The sequence below is a fragment of the Haliotis cracherodii genome, unplaced genomic scaffold (genome assembly GCF_022045235.1).
Source record: "Haliotis cracherodii isolate W230 unplaced genomic scaffold, xgHalCrac1.p SCAF_16, whole genome shotgun sequence".
NCBI lineage: Eukaryota > Metazoa > Mollusca > Gastropoda > Lepetellida > Haliotidae > Haliotis > Haliotis cracherodii.
In genome coordinates, this window is record NW_027266271.1 from 26757512 (window position 1) to 26781138 (window position 23627).

Here is a 23627-nt window from a genome sequence, read left to right on the forward strand (position 1 = left end):
AGTTGTTTGAGGAATTAGCTGATAGTGACATTACAGAATAGGTGTTTGAGGAATTAGCTGATAGTGACATAACTGAATAGTTGTTTGAGGAATTAGCTGATAGTGACATTACAGAATAGTTGTTTGAGGAATTAGCTGATAGTGACATTACTGAATAGTTGTTTGAGGAATTAGCTGATAGTGACATAACTGAATAGTTGTTTGAGGAATTAGCTGATAGTGACATAACTGAATAGTTGTTTGAGGAATTAGCTGATAGTGACATAACTGAATAGTTGTTGGGGGTATTAGTTGATAGTGACATTACAGAATAGTTGTTTGAGGAATTAGCTGATAGTGACATTACTGAATAGTTGTTTGAGGAATTAGCTGATAGTGACATAACTGAATAGTTATTGGGGGAATTAGTTGATAGTGACATAACTGAATAGTTGTTTGAGGAATTAGCTGATAGTGACATAACTGAATAGTTGTTTGAGGAATTAGCTGATAGTGACATAACTGAATAGTTGTTGGGGGAATTAGTTGATAGTGACATTACTGAATAGTTGTTTGAGGAATTAGCTGATAGTGACATTACAGAATAGTTGTTTGAGGAATTAGCTGATAGTGACATAACTGAATAGTTATTGGGGGAATTAGTTGATAGTGACATAACTGAATAGTTGTTTGAGGAATTAGCTGATAGTGACATAACTGAATAGTTGTTTGAGGAATTAGCTGATAGTGACATAACTGAATAGTTGTAGGGGGAATTAGTTGATAGTGACATAACGACAGCTAAATATAGATAATCGGATAACGTTTTCTACGTTGAAATGTTTCTGCAAGACAAGAATAAGCGTTACTTTTGGACAACAACCTATGTGGTTTGATGAACAGTGCCATATAGAAAAGAGGGTAAACTATAGGCACTTAAATCAATACAGGAAATACAAATGTATTAACAATTTACAGAAATTCTTCCATGCAAAAACAAACATGAAGGAGTGTTGTAAACATGAAAGATGTAAACAGGAAGGGAAAACACACGGTATTAACTCCATTCGACTGGAATTCTTTGTGTGAATATAAAGAAAGTGAGACAGGGACTTGCTGGTACATTTGCTAGACCCAGCAATATCGCTCACTCAGTAAGGATGTTTATGGAGTTGTGGAATCCAGTACAGGAGATGAATGGACATGTGTTCAAGTCTTAGAGTTAAGTCTGATGCATTGTTTAGGCTGATTTCTTACTCAGTTCACATACTGGCATTGTTTGATATGTCACTAACACCAAGTTCTTCAGCTGTCTTTTTTGCCCACGGTCTGATTGTAATAACCTGTACAGTACGTGTGAAACGTGTTTAAATGCGTTTCATTGTAATATTACAATGACAATCAGCTTATGATTGACACAGGAAGATACATGTTTAATATTTAGTTTAAGAAATAAATTGCGAATTGTGTTGGTTTGGTGGAGCAGGAACACTCTTTGAACCGTGCAAGTGAACAAAGGGTTCATGCTCCAGTAAACCAGCACAATATGAAATTTATGGGTTTTTTAAATTAAGGGGATGCCAATTTTAACGTCACACACATTTTATGCGATTTACGTTACCAATTTCATTGGAATGTTGTGACCCAATTGCGGGAATATTTTTCAAACTTATGCAATACACGTTCGCGGTAAACAAGGGATTCCCCATGAAAAGTAGTTCCATTCAAAATCACGTAAACGTCAAAAGGTGCTATGTTATCTTTGTAAACGTCACTTTAGATGAACGTATTACATAAAATGCACAAAAACGGTTTTGAGACGACCCCTAAAATTCAGTCGACAGGGACCAAGGCGGATTCACAGCGCAAGATTTACTCAGCGTTGTCAGCCTGCCAGCCACCACACACTCACCGCATACAAGGTAACCTTGTTAGTGAAGCCATTCTCAGTCTGGACTCTTCTATTTCACCTCACATTACAAAGGCTTTACACTGTGTTTTCATAACATACATAGTTAAAGTTTTGAGACGACCCCTTAAAGGTCAGTCGACAGAGCCAGGACGGCTTCACAGCCACAGTCAGCGGAAGGTCCGTCACACTTCGGATTTACTCAGCCGCGAGGACAGTAGACAACCACACATTCACCACAATGGAGCTTCTGGGTGTTGACCTATCACTGACCCTGACTCTACTCGCAGGATTCCTGGCCTTGGTCTACATGTAAGTCGCCTCGTCATGCAACACTGATACGTCCAAGATATGCACATGTAGCTGTATCGATGGTATCGTCTTCGTCAAGAATAAGGTCAAGTGTAGCCTGCAATACTGTGCATGGATTTAGTTGTTGATTACGATATCGCACAGTCGTTTGATAAATATTTTTTGTTGATTATGAAAAGTTTATTTTTTTTGCTTTATTTCAATATGTGCGAGAAGGTTTATAGACTTTTCGGTATATAAAAATCTTGTTCTCTTAGTTTTAGTATCATCAGCTTTGGTGAATGCAGCATGTATTCAAGGCTGGGCTGAATAAAAAAGTGTACACTCGAGGCCAAGTTATAGTGTCATGTATTCAAGGCTGGGCTGGTTAAAAAGTGTACACTAGAGGTACACTATGAGTTATAGTGTCATGTATTCAAGGCTGAGCTGTTTAAAAAGTGTACACTAGAGGCCAAGTTATAGTGTCATGTATTCAAGACGGGGCTGGTTGTAGTGTACACACGAGGCCGAGTTATAGTGTCATATATTCAAGGCTGAGCTGATTGTAGTGTACAACTGAGGCCGGGTTATAGTGTCCTGTATTCAAGGCTGAGCTGGTTGTTGTGTATAACTGAGGCCGGGTTATAGTGTCATATATTCAAGGCTGAGCTGATTGTAGTGTACAACTGAGGCCGGGTTATAGTGTCCTGTATTCAAGGCTAGGCTGGTTGTAGTGTTCAACTGATGCCGAGGTGTAGTGCCATGTCTTCAAGGCTGAGCTAGTTGCAATGTTCACCCGAGGCCGAGATATAGTGTCATGTATTCAACTTTGGGCCGGTTGTAGTGTACAATAGAGGAATTGTTATACTGACGTGTATTCAAGATTGTTTTTGGGTTTGTGTAACTTTGGCGTCATGCGGCTTTTTCAGGTGAAGAATTGATTTGCTTTAGCATGTTTTAGTGGCGTCTTTTGTCGCTTCTATTGTAGTGTAGAGGCCAGTGGTCAAGTATTCAAGGCCGGGTACACATTGGTGGCTTGAAATGCTGTGTCAAGTCTACTGGTAGCTACACATATGTAAATGGTACCAGACAAATGTGTACATTGACCTGTTTGTTTGTTGTTTAGATTGCAAATCTTGCAACTGTCACGAAATAACTCTATGTGAACTAAGATGATTGCATATGTGATATCTATATTATTATGGGGACGGCGGGGTAGCTTTGTGGTTAAGTGTTCGCTCGTCACGCCGAAGGCCTGGGTTCGATGAATACTGTGTATGAGACCCATTGCTGTTGTCTCACATTTTGATGGAATATTGTAAAACCTCACTCATTCACTCACTGATTAATTATGAAAAGAATTAAAGAAAACAGTAATATACAATATTGTACAATACAACTAAAAGTTTGCTAAGGATCACCACTTTAATATCTTGAAATAGCCAAAGACAATATTATGTGAAAATATGTTTACATGTGCCACACAATGCCAACAAACAACATGGGCCAATAATTAGTCAGATCACCTGATAACATGAAAGTATCTGACCATTCTGAAACGTCAACAATTCACGAAAACAAATTGATTGTCCGATAAACACCCCAGTAGCGAATATATGCTTCACGCGATGCGATCACATCCTGTCACCTTCGGCTCCTGCTCTCAATAAGTGTTTGGATGGTTGCCAAGGGATGACTGTTCCACTCTTCAGTGAGAGCATTGCCGAGTTGCGGGAAGTATAGGGCGACGTGGTCTCGACAATGGTCTCCTGCTTTAAGTAGGCATCAACGATCGTGGAACGAGGAGATCTTGCGTTTTCGTCCATGGGATGAAATCCGGTCCGGTTTCACCAGCATAGGTCTCACGTACACATCCAGAATGGTATCCCTTTAGCGAAAACCTGTCATCGTGCCCCGCTATTGGACATGGAGCTCTACTGATACCACCACAAATCATGACTGAACACCCTCCATAGCAGTCATGTTCGGCTAATTTGGGATCCTGAAATCTTTCTCCTTGTCTACGTCAAACTCGGGCACGACGGTATGTGAAGTCCAGGCAGTATTTTGAATCATCAGGGAAAAGTACTGGAGCTCAGTCCTCGTATGCCCAATTGTCGTGACCTTTAGCCAGATCCAAACGTGATTGCATGTGATGTCGGGTCAGTGGGAGTAGAAACATAAATGCAATCGGCGTTCCACAGGTCATTTCTGAGAGTGGTGGCAGTCACGAAGTGATGACGTCTTGCTGCAATGAGGAGAAACCTGTCTTCCCGCTGTGCGGTGGAACGCTGTCGACCACCTGCACGTCACTGGGTAGCTGATCCAAACGCCTGATATTGAGTCCATACCCTACTGACCACATTTTCGCTGATACCAAACCCGTTTCCCTCCCGCTGTGCGGGCATTCGTGCAAACAGTTGTTGCAATCATCAGTATCAAATGTTGTTGTGCTCTCTGATAAAGATGAGCAACGATTCTCTCGGGACACATCCAAACACAGGTTTTCAAGCACGTCATGTACATGGTGCTCATGTCTGCATGTATCTGACCTTTCATCGTGTAATAGAGGTCCTAAAGGGGGTTGTCAGTGTGTAAACTTAAACCTATGATACTGGACTCGAACTCCAGATTCACCTTGATTATAATTATTAGTATTGTCATCACTATACCCGTGCTAGTCGGTTATCACCCAAGTGATACATGGATAGGACCTGCATCACTTCGGGGCTTCCTCCCAATCCAAGCTGACATGCAGTGATATTACAGAAAAACCATTTCACCAAACTGACTCAATAACTGTTCTTATTGTGTTTCATGACAGCAACTCCATCCTATCCAAAGATGTTTAGAGCCCATTCCATTCAGAACATAGTTGAAAACAAACATCTGATACTGATCCTTCTTGTTTTCTCCAGATATGGTAAATGGCGGTTCCGCTTGATGAAAGACGCTGGTATTCCAGGCCCAGAACCCGATGTCTACCTCGGAGATTTTCGGCACGTAATAAGAGATGTAGGTAATAAGACGCAGACATTGCTCTTGGGTCTGGCGACAATATCAAGACCAGGTCTCTTCGTTGTTATAAATGTGTGAAATGTGTGACATTTTATATGTAGAAGTAGGGCTGTTAAGTAGGTCATCAACGTGTCGTCCATTCATCGGTCCTTCAATGTAAACATTTGTTTTGAGACAACTGTAATTCATCTGCCTACAGGAATGGGCAACATTTTATCAAGAGTTACGAAAACACACAATTACAACCACCCCGCTTATACTTCAAGGCCAATTAATAACCCAAAGAGAGGCAATCCTCTCATTGAGGAGCGTCAAAGGGTCTTATTATGATCAGCGCTCTCAATTCAAAACCCGTGTTCTATTGTACTTGGTTCCAAAGGTCCATAAAATCAGTACAAAGAGACATACGTTGCAAGGTCCAGCAAATGTACCACCAAATCCTTGTCTCAAAGATTAACCATAATCCTTAATCCAATCAAGGAAGGACTTTCTTTATCCACACATAAGGTATTTATTAGGTATTAGGTAAGACACATGCATCCCCATGAGCACCTACTGTTATATTGTGCATATGAATCAGAACTTCTGCTCGGATTGGCAAAATCCCCGAAAAAGGAACTGGCCAAGAGGTTTATCTTAGGCTTCATGCGTATCAATGATCTGATATCGTTCAATATTGGTCGAATAGCCTATAAGCTGCGACTGATTATTACCATAATAATAAAAGAGACCAGTGAGACAGCCTCGTCTATGTCATACTTAGGTTTCTGCATACAAATTCAGAGTGACAGAGGACCATCCACAAGTCTGTATGACGAAAGGGATGACCTCAAGTTTCCAATTGTAAACTTTCCCTTTATGTCGAGCAACATTTTACTGTTTGATAGTGATTCAAAAACTTATGTATGTACATGATATAGTCGGAACACTGGAGTCTGCGTTCAGTAAGGATTTCCTACAATTATTGAAATGGTTTTGCTGCTTAAATTTCCATATGACATTTTCGAAATTTATCGCTCAACTCAACGGCGTTGCAACCAGATCGCCCAAAAGCAAAATATGTGTGGGCTCTTCATACTGAATTTTACTTCAGTGTACATAATATACCTGCATTTTGATCAGTGTAGCATATCTCGATTTAACCTCCCTATGATCAGAGAATGAACCAGGCTGTTAAAATTATATCCTTTGATATTTGAACTTTTCGATTAGACGGTCCTTAGTGTGTGTACATTATTCACAAGCATTTACTGCACTTACCCATTCAGTAGAGTGGTGAATTAGCGTTGATGGCAAACTTTTGGTTATCAGTTTTACAGCATTTGTCAATTAATGTTAAATTAACGTTTTCTATTTTTTATATGCATATACATTCTTGCTCTTTGCAATTGTTATTTTATATTCAGGGTATAGATCTTAACAACAAGATGGGCAAGCAGTATGGAGACGTGTTTGGGTATTGTATCAATTGTTAATCATAAATGAAACTCATATATTGTATATCAATATACAGTTCCTGTGTGATTTGACATTGAGTGAAAAGGAATGGTACATAAAATGTAAAGATAAGATAATTAATACTACCTCTTTCATGATACCTGTATTACCTATAAAATGCTTAAAACGAATGCATTTAATCATTGTGATGGCTATTTCATATGATATTATGATTTTATTCGAAAAACGAATGCATTTGTAGATAGTAGGTCAGGTGAAATGATACTGATGATTCTTTCAGAACGTGGCTTGGAGGTATACCCATAGTGAATGTGTTTGACGTCGACATCATTAAGGAGGTTCTGATAAAAGACTTTAAGAACTTCACTGACAGACTGGTAAGTGGCTGACATTCGGTGCCAAATTTCAAAAGCAAATTGAAGAAGTCTCTTTAGATAGAGACCATTTGTCGTGACAAATAATAATGTTGTCGGTATATTTAGCAGCTACATTTAGCAACTACATAATAGCATCGCTCCATATATGCTGACACACTATAAACACAATTTTTGTTCAGGATAGTTTTTTCGACATGTAACAAATGTTAATGAACCCATGAGCATCTGAAAAGCAAAATCAGGCCAGGCCCGTTATCTGAGTTCAAATCCCGTTTGGTGTTTCTGGAAGCGGACAAGATCACGAACACATCATCCCTCATCAAAATTGCCAGAGCAAGCTGTTCCTCAAAATGCAAATTTCAAGTCGAGTGCATAAATGACATGGGCATCAAGATGACAGCAATGATTTGGAACAATGAAGTGTCTGAGTTGACAAGAAAGAGAACTTTTTCTTTGGCTGTTCGAGACAGGAACTTTGCAGACAGCCGTTGCCAGATGGCTCCACGTCAACCAGTCAACCATAAACCGTCCCTTTAGTCGCAACCAGCAACAGGAAGTGTTGCGGAGCGACCTCGACCTGGACAACCTATGGTTACAACAGCCATACAAGACCGACAGATTCGATTGGCACAGCTCCGAGATCGGTTCAGAACGGCACAGTCAGTAGACATCGGAACAAATTCACTCAATTACAATCATTCTACGTCTGAGACAAGCTGGGATACGCTGATGACGTCCTTGCCGTGGTCTAGTGTTGCAGCCCCGACACAGTAAAGCCCGACGTTAATTTGCCCAACAGTATGGACGACAAACACAACTCTTCTTTAGTTGAATTGTGTTTTCTGAAGAGTCACGTTATTGCATTTAACTTGTGGATGTTACAGAACGTGTGTATCGACGACGTCGTGAACGTTGCACCAATGCATGTGTCATACAGTGAGATCGGTGGCAGTGTCATGGTTTGGGCAGCAATAAACGCACGTTTCAGGAGTGACAATTAATGTAATTCATGGTAATCTCACAGCACAACGACCCCAACATGTAAATGCACGTCTTCATGCATCATGAGTGACACAGGCCTTCACGCAACAAGCTGGAATCAGTGTGATGAACTGGCCGGCCTATTCACCAGGTTTGAACCCCCTTGAACATTTGTGGGATGACCTCGGCCTTGCAGCAAGTGTGGAGGAACATTTCTGTGGCATTTTCCACTCGTCTCTGTGGCTCTATGCCCAACCGTATCCATGCCTGTGCCAGGGCCGATGGACGCCACACAAGATACTGACTGTGCACCCATTTTGGTCTCTTGTTCTTTTTCTTCCACACAAAATTGGTTATCTATCTCATAAGAAAGAAATACGTAAACAATTTGTCGACGTGTATATTCCATCGTTGAATTCGAGTTTAAATGAGTGCTATGCGCGTATTAAATTTCTTTTCTTTTCTAATTTGATGAATGATCATCGGGTAAGAATGAATAAGTGAGAATGGTTTAACGCTTCTTTGAACAATGTTTCAGTTATGACCAAACAATGCCTTTTGGAAATTGGTGAAATGTAACATATGTTATATGTTGGAGTACACTTTCATAGTAAAGTACTAGTTTGAGTCATGTTTTAGTTCCATCAAGGCATGCCGGCTTGATGTGGGAGGAAAGGCTAAGGTGATGCCCGTTCTTAGACGTGTACCACTTTGGTGAAATCAAAGAGCAATGGTATAGTCCTTGAAAATATTCAGTGGGCACCATGGATTCGAACTCACGACTCTAGGTTTCTGGCCACCAGTGCCCCTCTAGGATCGGGGGAAATACATCAACATAGTAGTCATATGAGTTGTTCATGTGTCAGTTGTAGCAACTGACATCGTCCATACCAACTTCCTTGCCTGCATGTACCCCCATAAATAGGATATATAGTTTATATTAGTATGTCCTTTCAGGTTTTTGAACTCGACGACTTCCCCTTCTCCACCAACCTTTTCAATTCAAGAGGGGAAACATGGAGGAGACTACGAAACATCATAAGCCCAACCTTCAGCGGTGTCAAGCTCCGACGGGTACGTCACAACACTACATGAATCAACAGTTCTGCTATTAATTGATGACACAAGGTCACGAACAGTCAAAAGTGTCAAAGTCTTACTGACTAGGATATTCAAGGAACTCTTTCAGTAATTACTAATTTCTAAATTGGTATTTGCAAGGCGAGTGGCACTTGATCCCTTTAACTGATTGTTTCCTTCTTTGTTTTAAAAACAACACAAATATGCAAGATTCTATCATGGTTGAGGCGAGATCAAATGCACCGTCCATCTTAAATAAGACAACAGCCAACGGTGCCATATTTTGTCGGGTGAACAAGCCCCTCAGTAAGAGCACGATCAGGGACATATTTATCGCAGCGGGAAACAGTTATCATTGTTCGAGCACTTACTTCTGGAACTATCATCAACATGTGTTTATGAATCACTATCAAATAGTGATGATACCAGGTGTTCGCTAAATGATAATCGTATTCTGCTCCACCGGGGGCACCCGCCACAATCACATGCAGAGCAAAGTCAATTGTACATCTGAAAAAAATACGGGAACATTATTGCAAGTCAAAATAGGGAATTGCGTCCGACATCATTCTTTTGTTACTGATGCGTCAAATTTGTCCTCCACATGTCTAAGATGAAACCTGTTGATGTTGTAACCTTGATCAAACAACTTCTGTGCAAGAGAAGTATGAAATCTTGGTAGGAAGAGCATGCTCGATTGTACCTCAAAAGTTGTGAAATGTAGACACCAAGGGCTGGAGTTGTAGGAATATTGCTCAACATATAGGGAAAATTGACTATTTGAAAGTTGAAGTCATCCCTCTTGTCATACAGTCTTGAGGAGAGTGTTTTTCCCTCTGAATCTGTATGCATAGATCTAAATATAAAACAGATGAAACGGTCTCACTGTTCTCCTTCATTTCTAGTTCAGGTAGGTACAGTGGAAAATAATTGGCTGTTTGATGGTTATTGAACGATATCAGATACGCCTGAAGCTTAAGTGAAACGTCTAAGCCAGATTACACTTTTTTGACTTTGCCAATCCAAGCAGAAAATCCGGTTTATATCCACAAAGAAACAGATCCGCAAGAAGGAGAGCACAACTGGTGCCCAAGGGTATGCCTGCTTCTCGCCTAAATTACTAACCCCCACTTTTACAAACTTCTTTGATCAAACAATTAATGTAGTAATTAATGTAGCTTACATATTAAAGTTATGTTTTTTGAGGCCTTGTAAATAAGCACATACATATGATTGCAGCATTTGTAAGTATTCTGTATTTGTGGAAACATAAAATTTACCTCAGGTTTTACCATCTCTTTGAGACACCTGCTCGTGGCTATTTTGAGAAATTTTAGAATTGGGTTACTTTGTTTAACGCCAATGTGAAAAGTATTTTAGATATATCACGGGTGTCAGCTATTCTCTATTCAATGACTGAAGATTCAAACCTCGTTACTAGCCTTAGCTCATATGATTTATCTGTAACTAAATCAGTTGGAAATCGTTTAGCTTGCGCTATCTGTGTCTGAACCATTGTGGTGTTGTAGCAGGTAAGTGTGAAGCTACGTCTTCATGTGTTAACAGTTCATCCTCACAATTTGACTGTGTGTACGTTTGTTCGAGTCGTATGCGTCATATTATGTACTTTTGCTTTGGACTAATAGTTCGAAATATATTTCGTTTCAGATGTGTGAGGGACTTAACACATGTGCTGGAAAACTAACGGAGAACTTTGCTGGTGCTGCTGAGAAAGGAGAAATTGTAGTTGTTGAAGAGTAAGACATTAATCCGAGCGTCTTAAGGAACGTTTAAAGCAGAAAGATCTATTTTTGTCCTAATTTAAAAGTGACAATCTGACTTTCGTTCACAAAGGGAGGTTATATGGTAATCGCCAGTTTTGGTTATCCATCATCGAACTAACCACCAGTTAACATGAACATACTGATGGGGTTGTCGGGGTGTTTTCGTTTTAAATTAAGTATATCTTTCAAACCGGGTTGTCTGGAGGAGGAACGACATAACTAACGGTGCCAAATATTGACGTTCGGCTTTCTGACAGCATCATAAAGGGTCGTTTTCAGCAGCTCCAAAGTCTATATTTTGGGCTGGTTATCCCTGTAGTTTACAATTGCCTTTATGGTCTGCATAGTGTCAAGTGTCTAAACCTTGAGTAAGAAAAACTATTTATTATTTCAAACTTTTTATATGCAAAAATATTTTATGTCTAATATAGAAAGTGTAAAAGTACCAAATGAATTTTGAAGAAAACATAATCAATTTAACGTTTACAGTGAAAAATGGGATTTAGAAGAAAAAAAACCCAGCGAATTTTGAACAATTTTCAACATATGTTAAGGTTTAACGACGGTTAAAACTGCATGGGACCTCATTTATTATGTCATTTCTGATATCTCGCTACACTCGGCAAACGGAGGTAGGATAATATCAAGGGCCCACTGTGAATGTCAAATGTGAAATACTGGTATGATAAATATCAGACATGTTCAAATGGCTGAAAACCAGGCATGTATTAGCTGACCTGACTGAAAGTCGACATCTTCAAATACAATAACACTGGACTACCTGGGGTATTCAAAGGCCAAATGTCGTAGCAGTTGTCCGTCCTTCTGTCCTTAACCGACATCTCAATGGTGCTGAAACATACTATCGATCATTCTAAGACGTTGCTAACAAAATACCAATCCAATCAAAAACGTGGCTATGGCGGCCATGTTGAAAATGTCATTTTACCCATTCCTCTGCCATTTCTGCGTGTATCATCATAACATTTGATGTGCATCCAGTATGTGGAATCTACGGAATAACATAATTACTATGCCTTGTTTGGAATATTTTGATTTTTCATCAAGCCTTTCAGTTCAAGATTAGATATTTTTCAGCTACAGCTACAAAAGAAGATAGTTTTGTTACTCAAAAATATGAACTTGAATGTTTTTTTGAAAAACACTTCGTAACAATGTAGTTTTTGTGGCAGGCAATTTCATTTTTTTTCAACAGTCTGAAGCATAATTGATTTTGTTCACAGCAAACTACTGCAGCATAAGGGCTCAACATGAAGTGACAGATATGGAGACCATAACTGTTTGGTACTTTGAGGTTCTTTGCACTGTTCCGATTATACAATTGTCAGGCTGTCCGTTCGCCCATATTGATAGTTTATCATGTATATTTGCACTGACATGTACATCGGCCGATGGCCTATACACACTGAACAAAACATCCACATATATCTGAATAATACAGAGGTTAAACCTTGTTCTCAGTTTTACACGCAATCATACATTGTTCACTGGATCTTGCTTATTTTCTGAGACATAATGTAATGGGACCAAAACAGGTGTAAGGCTCTACCTTTTGCAGTACAACGTGTATGATTATAATACCACTTTCGTGAACTTGTCCAGTGGTTTCACGCAGCCAGTTGTCTTAAGGTTACTACTTCAACCACCTCAGTACCACATATGTCTTTGTGTATATTATTGTTCCAGTTACTTTGGTGCTTTTACCATGGACTCCATCGCCAACACTGCTTTTGGCATCGACACCGACTCCCAAAATGACTTTGAGAACAATTTCATTACAGAAGTCAAGAAATTATTTGATAAAAATATTATCGGAAACCCCGTGTTGTTCCTCATACGTGAGTTTCACAATATTCAATGTTTCGATAATAAGTATATTGCTAAATTTATTTAAGAAGAAAATCCCAATGAATGTTCAAGTACTAGCATTATAGCTTGTCTGGTATTGTATACTAACTGTACAAATGAACCACGCGTCTTTTAGTTGTTATAACATCAGTGTTCTATGGTGATGTGCTGAATTGCTTCCCTTAATTACCAGTATCCTCTGATCTTGGCTTCGCCCTGATTATGATCCTCTGTTACCATAAGGATAAATGTCTACGACCTGCGCAATGTGTGGCCTTCCTCTTATATAAACCTGAAAACCATTGATGAAACTGACATATTATTCTTAGGAGTCTATACTCCAACTCCCAAACAAGACATGCTTACATTTTTGCGAACACCTGGTGTCATCAATGATTATAGTGATCAATTCATATAATTGTCGCTGCTATTTTACCTTTAACGGATAATCGAGACTGGCTATTCTCTGGCGTTGACGTTTTAAATTCACTCAATTTCAGTGCTTTTCCCTTGTTTGCAACCACTAGTTACGAAACTAGGGTTTTCAACAATACCGCGGTCAGCCAAAACGTTTTTTGAGAACTGTGTGAAGGAGATGATAAAACAAAGGAGGGAAGAACCGGATGCTGATCGACAGGTAGGTGACATGAAACTTCCGATTCTCCGATGTGAATATAATATTCAGCCGGTGCTCACTGGATGTAAGGCACACATAATCATCTAGCCTGGTGGTAAGTTGTAAGTTGTAAGTCTGAGAAGGGGTGCAGAGCAATGTGTGACTGTGTTGTGAGACATTGGATTAGTGCACCACTTTGCAATTTGATCACATTTAATTGTCACTAGCTAACCAAAATATTAGCCATGTACAAGCATATTTCAATGAATACAAATTTCGTTCTTTAAATATTCTGTTATTTACCAAATGAGTATACAATATTGGTACATTGGCGTTAATGCTATGTGTCTTAAAGATATGCCGAAAAAGTAAGAAATGCATATTCTTTTTATTTTTTTCACACTTTAGGATTACCTAAATCACAACAAATAGTCAACTAAAATATGATTATTTAGTGTCGGGTAAATACATTCCAAAGTGTTCATTTTTCTTTATAGATTAATAGATTGGGTCATGTTCAAACGAGATATACCAGAATTTCATTCCTCCGTGGCGGCCATATTGCATTTGGCAGCCATATAGAATGTTTTTAGGTGGCCCCATATCTGAAAATATTTGGAATGTCGTTACATTCATTTTAGTTTCAAGCTTTTATGACAAAGTGCACAATTTTTCACGAAACATCTTCGCTACACGGCAGTCGTAGCGCTAAGGTCGCTTTGTTGCACGGGGCCCTGGTTACAGTAATATTAGTAGATTATCAGAAGATAAAGATACTGCCGTATGCAAATAACGTTCGGATTCGCCTTAAATTGTTGTCAGAGGCAGTACCATGGTAGTCTGACATTGCCCGTATGTCCACCTAACTTATTGGTCACTCGTCCTCCGTCTGTTACTGACAATCGGCAACACAGTTCTTGACTTTTCTTTCTCATCCCTTGCAGCGTAGGGGAGACTTCCTCCAGCTGCTGCTGAACGCTGAGAATGACGTCACGCAAGAAGGAAACACTGACCAATCACATAAGAGTATGTACATGGCCTTGACGAATTTATATATGTAGTATGTTAAGGTGTAGTATTTAGTTGTAAATAGAGATAACTAACAACCATGATCTCGCATAATGAATGCACCAGGTGTCCATTGAATTGTGTAAGAAATTGTTTATGTACAATACAGGAGTGGGTTAGTTTCCTGATAGCTGGTTCGGATTCCAGGTTCATCCAACTTATGAATTGTTAAATCCAAAGAAAGGATATACGCCATACTGGAATCCAGCTGATGTAGATTTGCCGAGGTTACCTCTGTGTGTGGAAGGTGAAAGACGTGTGGAGGTATAGACATATCTATTCGTTTTGATCTATTTCTCAAATAGTAACCATAATCCTTAATGCAATCAATAAGGACTTTCGTTTTATTCATGTTGATTCTTAAACACTCAAAGGATTTGCTTAAATGTTTGCTATCTCAATAAAGAACCAAAAAATACTTATGTCGTAACATTTGATGTTTCGACTTTGTACACCACTATCCCACATGACCAACTCAAAGAAAAACGTCGTTCCTTCGTCCATAGGGAATTTTGTCACTTTGTGTGGTAACCATATTATATCGTTGCATTGCGGCCTTTTCGTGATATGACACGAATACTGTTCAAAGCGGCGTTAAACCCAACTCACTCACTCCCCATCGATAACAATAAATGCGAAATTTGGGGGTAAGACATTTAAGGCAAGACGTAGGCATCCCTACGGGCACAAATCGTGCTCCCCTTGTTGTTGATTCGGTTTCTTTATACATATGAATCGGAAATTCTCCTCGGATTGGTCAAGTCAAAACAATGGCATGTGGTCAGGGAGTTTAACGATAATCTGATGTCGTTCAATAACCGACAAATAGCCTATTCCCTTCAATTGATTTACCCACCTGAACTAGAAGTAAAAGAGGTCACTGAAACCGTCTCAACTATTTTATATTCATATCTATGCATAAAGATTCAGAGTGACAAAAGACGAGAGGGATGAACTTCCAACAGTCAACTTTCCCTATATGTTGAGTAATATTCCAGCAACTCCAGCCTTGATGTTAACATTTGAGGTACAATCGAGTATACTGTTTCTCAAAAAGCGTCATATGACATCTTGCTCAAACGTTGTTTTGAGCAGGCTTGCACCATTCAAGGCCTTAGTAAATATTTCTAAATACTTCATGGTAGGCATGCGCAGTACAATTCGAATTTTGACGCATCACTGACAAGAATAACGCTTTGCGCATGCCCCTGGGTGGTGTGGAAGTATGCGCAATATAAATAGCATATTATTTGAGAATGTGTCCGAAGCAATTCCCTATTTTGATTTGTACCATATGTTCTCGTGAATGTTCCATATGTTTCAGTTGAACAATTGACTTTACTTTGCATGTGTTTGCAACGGATTATGGAAATATGTTTTGTTGCTTATATTTACCGATTTCTTTGCTGGGATGTATTGTTTAGCCTCGATATTCTAGGTAGCCAGTGGCATATGTGTCGCTTGATATTACCGTATGACATATGACCAAGATAATAAACAACTAAAACGAAACCAATTTTTACATTTCAAAGAGGTTCTGTTGTACAACGCTGACATACGCATACCTGTTTACATAGATTCGGTCCATGGATTGAATGTGCTCCTTGTATTTGAAATAAATACGTTGGCTTATTGTTAATCTGCATGTTTTAAATAGCTTTACGATGTATCTGTTCAGAATGGTATTTAGAATATATTTCCCAACTTTTTTCTTTTCTTTCTTTAACCTTTTCAAGGAATGTCAATAGATGAAGTTGTTGGCCAAGCATTCGTCTTCTTTCTGGCTGGATATGGGACTACCGCGAACACCCTGCAGTACCTTGCACACGTTCTGGCAACTCACCCCGACATTCAGCAGAAGCTGTCTGAAGAGATAGATTCAGTCCTTGGGGATGTATGTGTATTATGTCATCATTTGTTGCCTTTATGTTATCATCTGGTAACTTTTAACATGAAGCATATTTAACTTTTAGATTGTTTTGGTATGTTAAAGTTTTGTAAATTTGGTATTATACCGTGACGGTTACGGAAAGAAGGGTGTGCATGTATCAGTTATATCTGTTAAAACATATTTTTTAACTTTGTACACCACTATCCCACATGAAAACTTGATCCATTGGACTTTTGTTACAAAATGTGGTGTACACAGATATAGTTACGTATCTGTATTCAGATATTTCGGACAATTTGTGAAACATGAAAGCAAATGCCATCTGATGTTTACTGAGAAAACACTATGTGAAATGAGGGACTTCCTCGCTGATAACATCTAGCTAATATTTGGGGGTGAGACATTTAGGCAAGAAATATGAATCCCCATGGAAACCAATTACGCTCCCCTTCTTGTGGATCTGTTTCTTTATGCATATGACTTGGAATTCTTGTTCGGATTGGCAAAGTAAAAAAAAAGTAATTTGATCAAGAAGTTAAACTTAAGCTTCAGGTATATCGATGATCTGATATCGTTCAATAACAATCAAGTAGCCAATTCACTTCCACTGATTTATCCACCTGTACTAGACATAAAGGAGACCAGTGAGACCGCCTCATCTGTTTCATATTAAGATATATGAATAGAGATTCAGAGTGACAAAACACTCTCCACTAAACTGTATGACAAGAGGGATGACTTTAACTTTCCAATGGTCAACTTTGCCTTTATGTCGAGCAATATTCCTGCAGCTCCAGCCCTTGGTGTTTACATTTCACAACTTTTGAGATATAATCGAGCATGCTCTTTCTACCAAGATTTCAAAGAGCGTCATCGACGCTTGCTCAGGAGTTGTGTGATCAAGGTTACAACATTCAAGGCCTCAGTAAAGCTTTCAAATTTTTTTATAGTAGACATGTGGAGGACATTTCCAAATTTGACGCATCAGTGACAAAAATGTCCGATGCAATTCCCTATTTTGACTTGTACCACGTGTTCCAGTGTTTTTTTCCGGTGAACAATTGACTTGCCTTTGCATGTGTTTGTGACTGGTGCCACCAGTGGGACAGGATACGCTCACCTTTTCACAAACACCTGGTATCATTAGATATGGAAAGGGTTTTGTTGCTTTATTTATATGTCATAGATACAGATAACGAAGCGCATGAAAGGAAATCCTCTTATCTGATCATCAAAGCAAATTACCGTATTTCTTTATTGAGAGTCAGCACCTTCAGTCTAATTCTTGTATCGGCCCATAGTGGAGGTCGGTTCTTAGTAAAGGTCTTGTTCCGTTTGTATTTGTGACAAGAAGGGTGTCTTAGTTTAATAAAATTAAAGGCATCCATATTCAAATTTTTAGCTGCAGCTGATCCGGCCGGTTTTAGAAACCTATCTCATATGTCAAAACCTACCACTATACTCGACCGGGCGAATCAGGGAATCGAACCCACGAATGTCACTGGGCATAGTATCAGTGACTTTCGCATACTGCATATATTGAGTATTTCCAAGAGGAAAACATAGAAAGGTAAAGGACTTGACACGATTGTATCAAATGTATCCATTAACGTGGCACCAAACCTCTATAATCTGCTGTGGCATTAGATTTAGCTGTATCAATATTTTAATGACGTTGGGTTTATTAACCAATCATTCAATGGTCATATGGCTACAAACGTAATGGTTGAACGCAAAGAAGCACGTGAAGGCGTTAGAATTGATGATTGACTTTCATACAGCCGTTCCTTAAATGTCATTAACTTATGATACATTAAGAATGAAATGAACTGTAACAGTTTAATATAGCCATTAGTTACAGATGGTTTGATACAACCGTGGTTCTGGTTATGTAGAAAGGTCATGGTACAATACATCAGCATATATGGATACTTCAATGCCTACTCTTTATTTTTTAGAAAGACCCGGACTATGACAGCATCCATGAATTGGTGTACATGGATCTCGTGGTCACAGAGACGCTGAGGTTGTACCCAATTGTCCCGGAGTAGGTTATTCTCTGCTTTTCCGTTCGAATTTGCTTCAACGTAAAACACAGTTTCATTCGGGAAAGCTCGGTCCATCCTGAGTGAAAAACGTTAATAGTAATTTTACATGCTCGCCTTTACTATGTTCAGTGCCCCATCTCAAACCATGCTCGCCTTTACTATGCTCAATGTTCCATCCCAAACCATGCTCGCCTTTACTATGCTCAATGTTCCATCCCAAACCATGCTCGCCTTTACTATGTTCAGTGCCTAATCTCAAACCATGCTCGCCTTTACTATGTTCAGTGCCCCATCTCAAACCATGCTCGCCTTTACTATGTTCAGTGCCTAATCTCAAACCATGCTCGCCTTTACTATGTTCAGTGCCCCATCTCAAACCATGCTCGCCTTTACTATGTTCAGTGTTCCATCTCAAACCATGCTCGCCTATACTATGTTCAGTGCCCCATCTTAAACCATGCTCGCCTTTATTATGTTCAGTGCCCCATCTCAAACCATGCTCGCCTTTACTATGTTCAGTGTTCCATCTCAAACCATGCTCGCCTTTACTATGTTCAGTGCCCCATTTCAAACCATGCTCGCTTTTACTATGCTCAGTACTCGATCTCAAACCATGCTAGCCTTTACTATGCTCAGTACTCGATCTCAAACCATGCTCGCCTGTACTATGCTCAGTACTCGATTTCAAACCATGCTCGCCTTTACTATGCTCAGTACTCGATCCCAAACCATGCTTGCCTTTACTATGCTCAGTATTCCATCTCAAACCTTGCTCTCCGGGACTATCACTATCACTGTTTATATTCTTTGCAGTATAACTCGATACGTGTCTGAAACAACAACGATCAAAGGATGGACGTTCCCAAAGGGTGTCTACATCGACATCCCCGTTGTCAAACTGCACAGGAACCCTGACATTTACCCAGAACCCTTGAAGTTCAAACCTGAAAGGTCCGGTTACGCCTTTGTTAGCTCTGCAGGAACGCATAAGCAGCAATAATATCTACATATTGCATGTATATATCTTCGTTTATATTTTGTTAAAAGTTGGTTGGTATGACCATGGTAGCAGTGGTTATTGTTCACGATTTTCAAAGTAATGCAAAGTGCATTCAAAACATGCACTACTCGTCAAAACAAACTTCCCTTCGATCGCGAGGCAATAAGTTAATCAAAGTTACCGTCAATACGATTCTAGGACTGTAAGACACATCTCGCTAGATGACGATATTATCAATGGGTTAACAGTCATATTGCCCATTCAGGTGTGTACATGATGTAACATCAGTTATGTAATCAAGCCGAAGATAATTGCCTGTTCATTTATCCAACGAAAACGCCAGTTGACCCGGTCAGTATATAATCCTCTCCAGATGACATGTTTCAATTATTCAGAGTTTTGCATTGTTCACTGAAATGTATCATTGTTTATCGGAATTCAAACGGAAAAAAACCCCAAAAACATCATAAAGTATATGATTGACGTATATTTACAGATGGGAGAAGAAATCGGAAATCAACCCAATGTATTATTTGCCGTTCGGCCATGGTCCACGTCATTGTGTGGGAATGAGGCTTGCCCTGGTGGAGATCAAGGTCGCACTGGCGCACCTGCTCAAGAAACTCCACTTTGTCCGACTGGCTGATACCCCGGTAGGATTACACGTGATGAGCTTATAACACATGCATCGTATAACCACTAAACCGTTACTGGAGGACTTTAACTAGAATCGTTAATATAGGAAAAAACTTTACTGTTCTGCAATACAAGGTTTTATCTTACACGAAAAGGGGGGTTTAACGCTGCGTTGAACAGTTTTTCGGTTATAGCTGGGCTTAGCTTGATGAGGGAGTAAAGCTAGAAACGATGGCGGCCATAGATCTTTACCACTTTAAACCCACGGGTATGGTGCTGACAAACCTCGAAACGATTACTGGTTTCTGGCACGCCTAAGGGACACAACTCTTCACAACGACATGCAGATCCTCATCACCCAGATGTAACCAAACTGGATGAAACAAGCACTTCGACGCAAAATAACTGTGATCATCTACTCATTATAGAATTCAAAACGTTTCTTAAATTGACGTAAATAATGTTATGATTTTTAATTTCTCTTTTATAGGATGTGCTGACGGAGTTCAAGATCTTGGATGTGTTTGTGCCGAAGAAGCCGATTCAGTTGAAAGTGAAATTCCGTTGAGCGAAAAGACATGTGCGATTGAAGATGAAATCTGTAGAAGACTGATACGCACAGGTTTATATGTGTTCGGTGGTCCTGAAGCCACGTGTATACATTCATGTAATTATTGTGCTTATACCTTGATTTCGTTACGGATGCAGAGTTTAGTCTCCAAGAGAAAATATTATTGGTTTAGTTCAGGGGTCTGCCGTGAGAAAATACTGAAACACTTCATGTCACCAATCAATCCCTATAGCAATACTTCCAGGGAGCAAAATAATGAACTGATTGTGGTCTAAAAGATATTGTTTACGAACAAATTCCAAAAGATATTGAAGTTCGGGATATAAGAAAGGCGTAGTGCTTAATTTTTTTCCAGTTGTATAGATTAAATAGTAACATTAACCTCTCTTATTTAATTCCAACTCCATAAAGGTCCCGAAAGCGACCAATGATGTATTCCCATTCACTTCATTATGACATACCGATGCACGCAAGTGGTGCGTAAAATGGATAGACAGCTATATTCATCGGCATGGAAATACTATAAAGAAATTTGTGTAACTAAATCACAGCATTATCCATCAGTTTGGGTAGGAAAACTTGTGTCTTCTTTATGAATAAGTAATAATAAGATATTTTGGTCTTTAGTCTCAAAAAGGACTTGTGCCCCTTTGAAACATATATATATGTTAATCACTGGATTAAACATTTTGAGTAGCCGAGAAGGTGCAGATTTTGTAAATTGATAAATTTGTAGATGACTTTTGTAACTCCATTGGTGATGAGTTAATAGATAATACAGTTGTTCCCGAAAGTGAGCTAGACCCTGTAATTACTTTAGAGGAATTAATACGAGCCCTTTGAGATATGAAGTTTGCTAAAGCTCCTGGTTATAGTGTGATACCTGTGGATTTCTTTAAGAATGCCCCACCAAAAAGTCTGGACATGTTATTACATGCAGTATTCACAAGTGGCTCTTATCCAGATCAGTGGTCTTATGGCGTTATACTTCCTATCTTTAAGAAAGGTAACCCAAATGATCCCTCTAATTATAGACCTATAACACTTTTAGAAGTAGCAGGCAAAATGTTTGCAAAAATCGTTTGTAACAGACTAACAAAGTGGTCTGCTCTTAAACATTTTATAACTAACGAGCAAGCGGGTTTTAGAAAGGGTTTCCAATCTGCCGACAATATCTTTATTGCTATTACTTTATCAGATAAATATCTGTCTAAAAACGTGGCAGGATGTATGGTGCCTTTATAGTTTTGAAAGGGGCGTTAGACTGTGTATAGGAATGGCTTACTCTTTAATTTGTGGAAAGGAGGTATTAATGGGCGAATGTTTAGATTAATTCTGAAATATGTAGATCTGTAAAGTCCTGTATTCCTCCAGAAGGCGGATATACACAGTTCACGAGTGCTACTCTGGTGTTAGACAGGGATGCCAACTGTCGCCCTTTTTGTTCTCATGTTTCATCAATGATACTGTGTAATTTTTTAATTGTGAGGGAGATCATGAGTGAGTATGTAACTTTAAGTTCATTGGAATTATTTATTTCATTGTTTGCAGATGACATAATCTTGTTAGATGTAACAGCTAATGGCCTACAAAAACGTCTTGACCAACACTCTTTATATTGTGATACGGTAATTGACTAATAATATTAAAAAAGCAAAGTGATTGTATTCAGGAGGCAATGGAGGCAAACTTAGATCTTATGAAAAGTTTAGGATTGGAGATTCTGTCATTGACACAGTCCCTAGTTATAAATATCTAGGTGTGCAGTTATCATCCTCTAGTTCTTGGTATCTTGATAAAAAAAACATGTACACCATGCATGGAAAGTAGTTCGAATACTACAATCAACACTGGGAAAATTCTGTTTTCTTATTTTTTATGTAAAAGTATTGCCAATATTAAATTATGGAGCAGAGGTTTGGGGATTTCATCCTTCACCCGATACTGAAAATGTACACGATCGTTTCTGTAAACTTGTTCTGAGCTTGAAGAGAAACACCCCTAACATAATTGCAAGAGATATTGTTAATAGAACGTCAATAGGTTTTGCATTATATAAAAGTTATAAAATTATGGTTAAGGTAATTGTCACAAGAGGTTAATGTTATCATGAAAAGTTCCTATATCTTCATTATAGAAGGGCAGATAATGGTATAGCCTGTTGGGCTACTAATGTTAAATCTTTGCTGTATACATATGGTTTTGGCAAAGTTTGGTTACAGTAGGGTGTTGGAAATATGTGTTATAAATTGTGTTTTAAGCAAAGATGTAAAGATATCTGCCAACAAACATGGAATAAAATTCTAGAATGTTATTCTCAGCTGGAATACTTTTGCTCTGTCAAAGAAAGTTTTAATTATGACCATCTGACCAATTGCATTGATGTAGCCATCTATCAAACAACACTTGTTATGTTTATCTGTTCTGGTCATACTTTATAGGTAGAAGCAGGTAGGCATTATAAAGAACCAAGGCCAGAACGCCTATGCCCCTTTTGTGCCCTTTATAAAAGCTGAGTTCCACTTTTGTCTCGAGTGCCCATTCTGATCAAATTTGAGGGAACATGTACTTCCTAAATATTATTACATATGTCCAACTCTTGATAAACTTAAACAAGTATATAGCTACAACCTCTATGTTATAAGAAGATTTGCAAAGTATGTATTTCTCGCTCTCAAGAAAAGGAACACCCCTTCTTATAGATGTGCCAGTTTTGTAGTACTATGCCATTGTAACAATGTGAGACTGATTGTTGCCAGTGTGTGTAACATGTGTTGGGACCCGATACACGGGGTGTCGGTAGGTTATGATCGGTCTCAGTAACCGTTTGTGCATCCTTCTAAGCACTCCGATGAGTGGATGAGGAATCGACTATGTAATGTTTAATCTATTTCTCAATGATATTTTGTATCGTCTTTAATAACGGATTGGATCATGTGTACATTAAAAAGTGAAAATAAAAATGTTTAAACTGGAAAGGAAATTTTGTTTGGTTGTTTATATATATATATATATATATATATATATATATATATATATATATATATATAT

At 38.8% G+C, this 23627-nt stretch overlaps 1 protein-coding gene across 1 annotated transcript; it reads left to right on the plus strand.

The window, feature by feature from the left end:
* Positions 1-2096: 2096 nt before the first annotated feature.
* LOC139464026 (cytochrome P450 3A24-like) lies at positions 2097-23547 on the plus strand. Its single transcript, XM_071245539.1, has 14 exons — positions 2097-2200; positions 5098-5194; positions 6604-6653; positions 6936-7032; positions 8971-9087; positions 10762-10850; positions 12585-12736; positions 13247-13383; positions 14307-14388; positions 16167-16324; positions 18280-18368; positions 19183-19320; positions 19866-20022; positions 20496-23547. The coding sequence occupies exons 1-14, from the start codon at positions 2130-2132 to the stop codon at positions 20571-20573; spliced, it is 1512 nt and encodes a 503-aa protein (XP_071101640.1). The 5' UTR covers positions 2097-2129; the 3' UTR covers positions 20574-23547.
* Positions 23548-23627: the final 80 nt, after the last annotated feature.

Coding starts and splice junctions, on each gene's coding strand:
- LOC139464026 (XM_071245539.1), top strand. CDS start 2,130: ATGGAGCTTCTGGGTGTTGACCTATCACTGACCCTGACTCTACTCGCA. Junction 12,737..13,246: donor CCCCGTGTTGTTCCTCATAC/GTGAGTTTCACA, acceptor ACTCAATTTCAG/TGCTTTTCCCTTGTTTGCAA. Junction 16,325..18,279: donor TAGATTCAGTCCTTGGGGAT/GTATGTGTATTA, acceptor TTTATTTTTTAG/AAAGACCCGGACTATGACAG.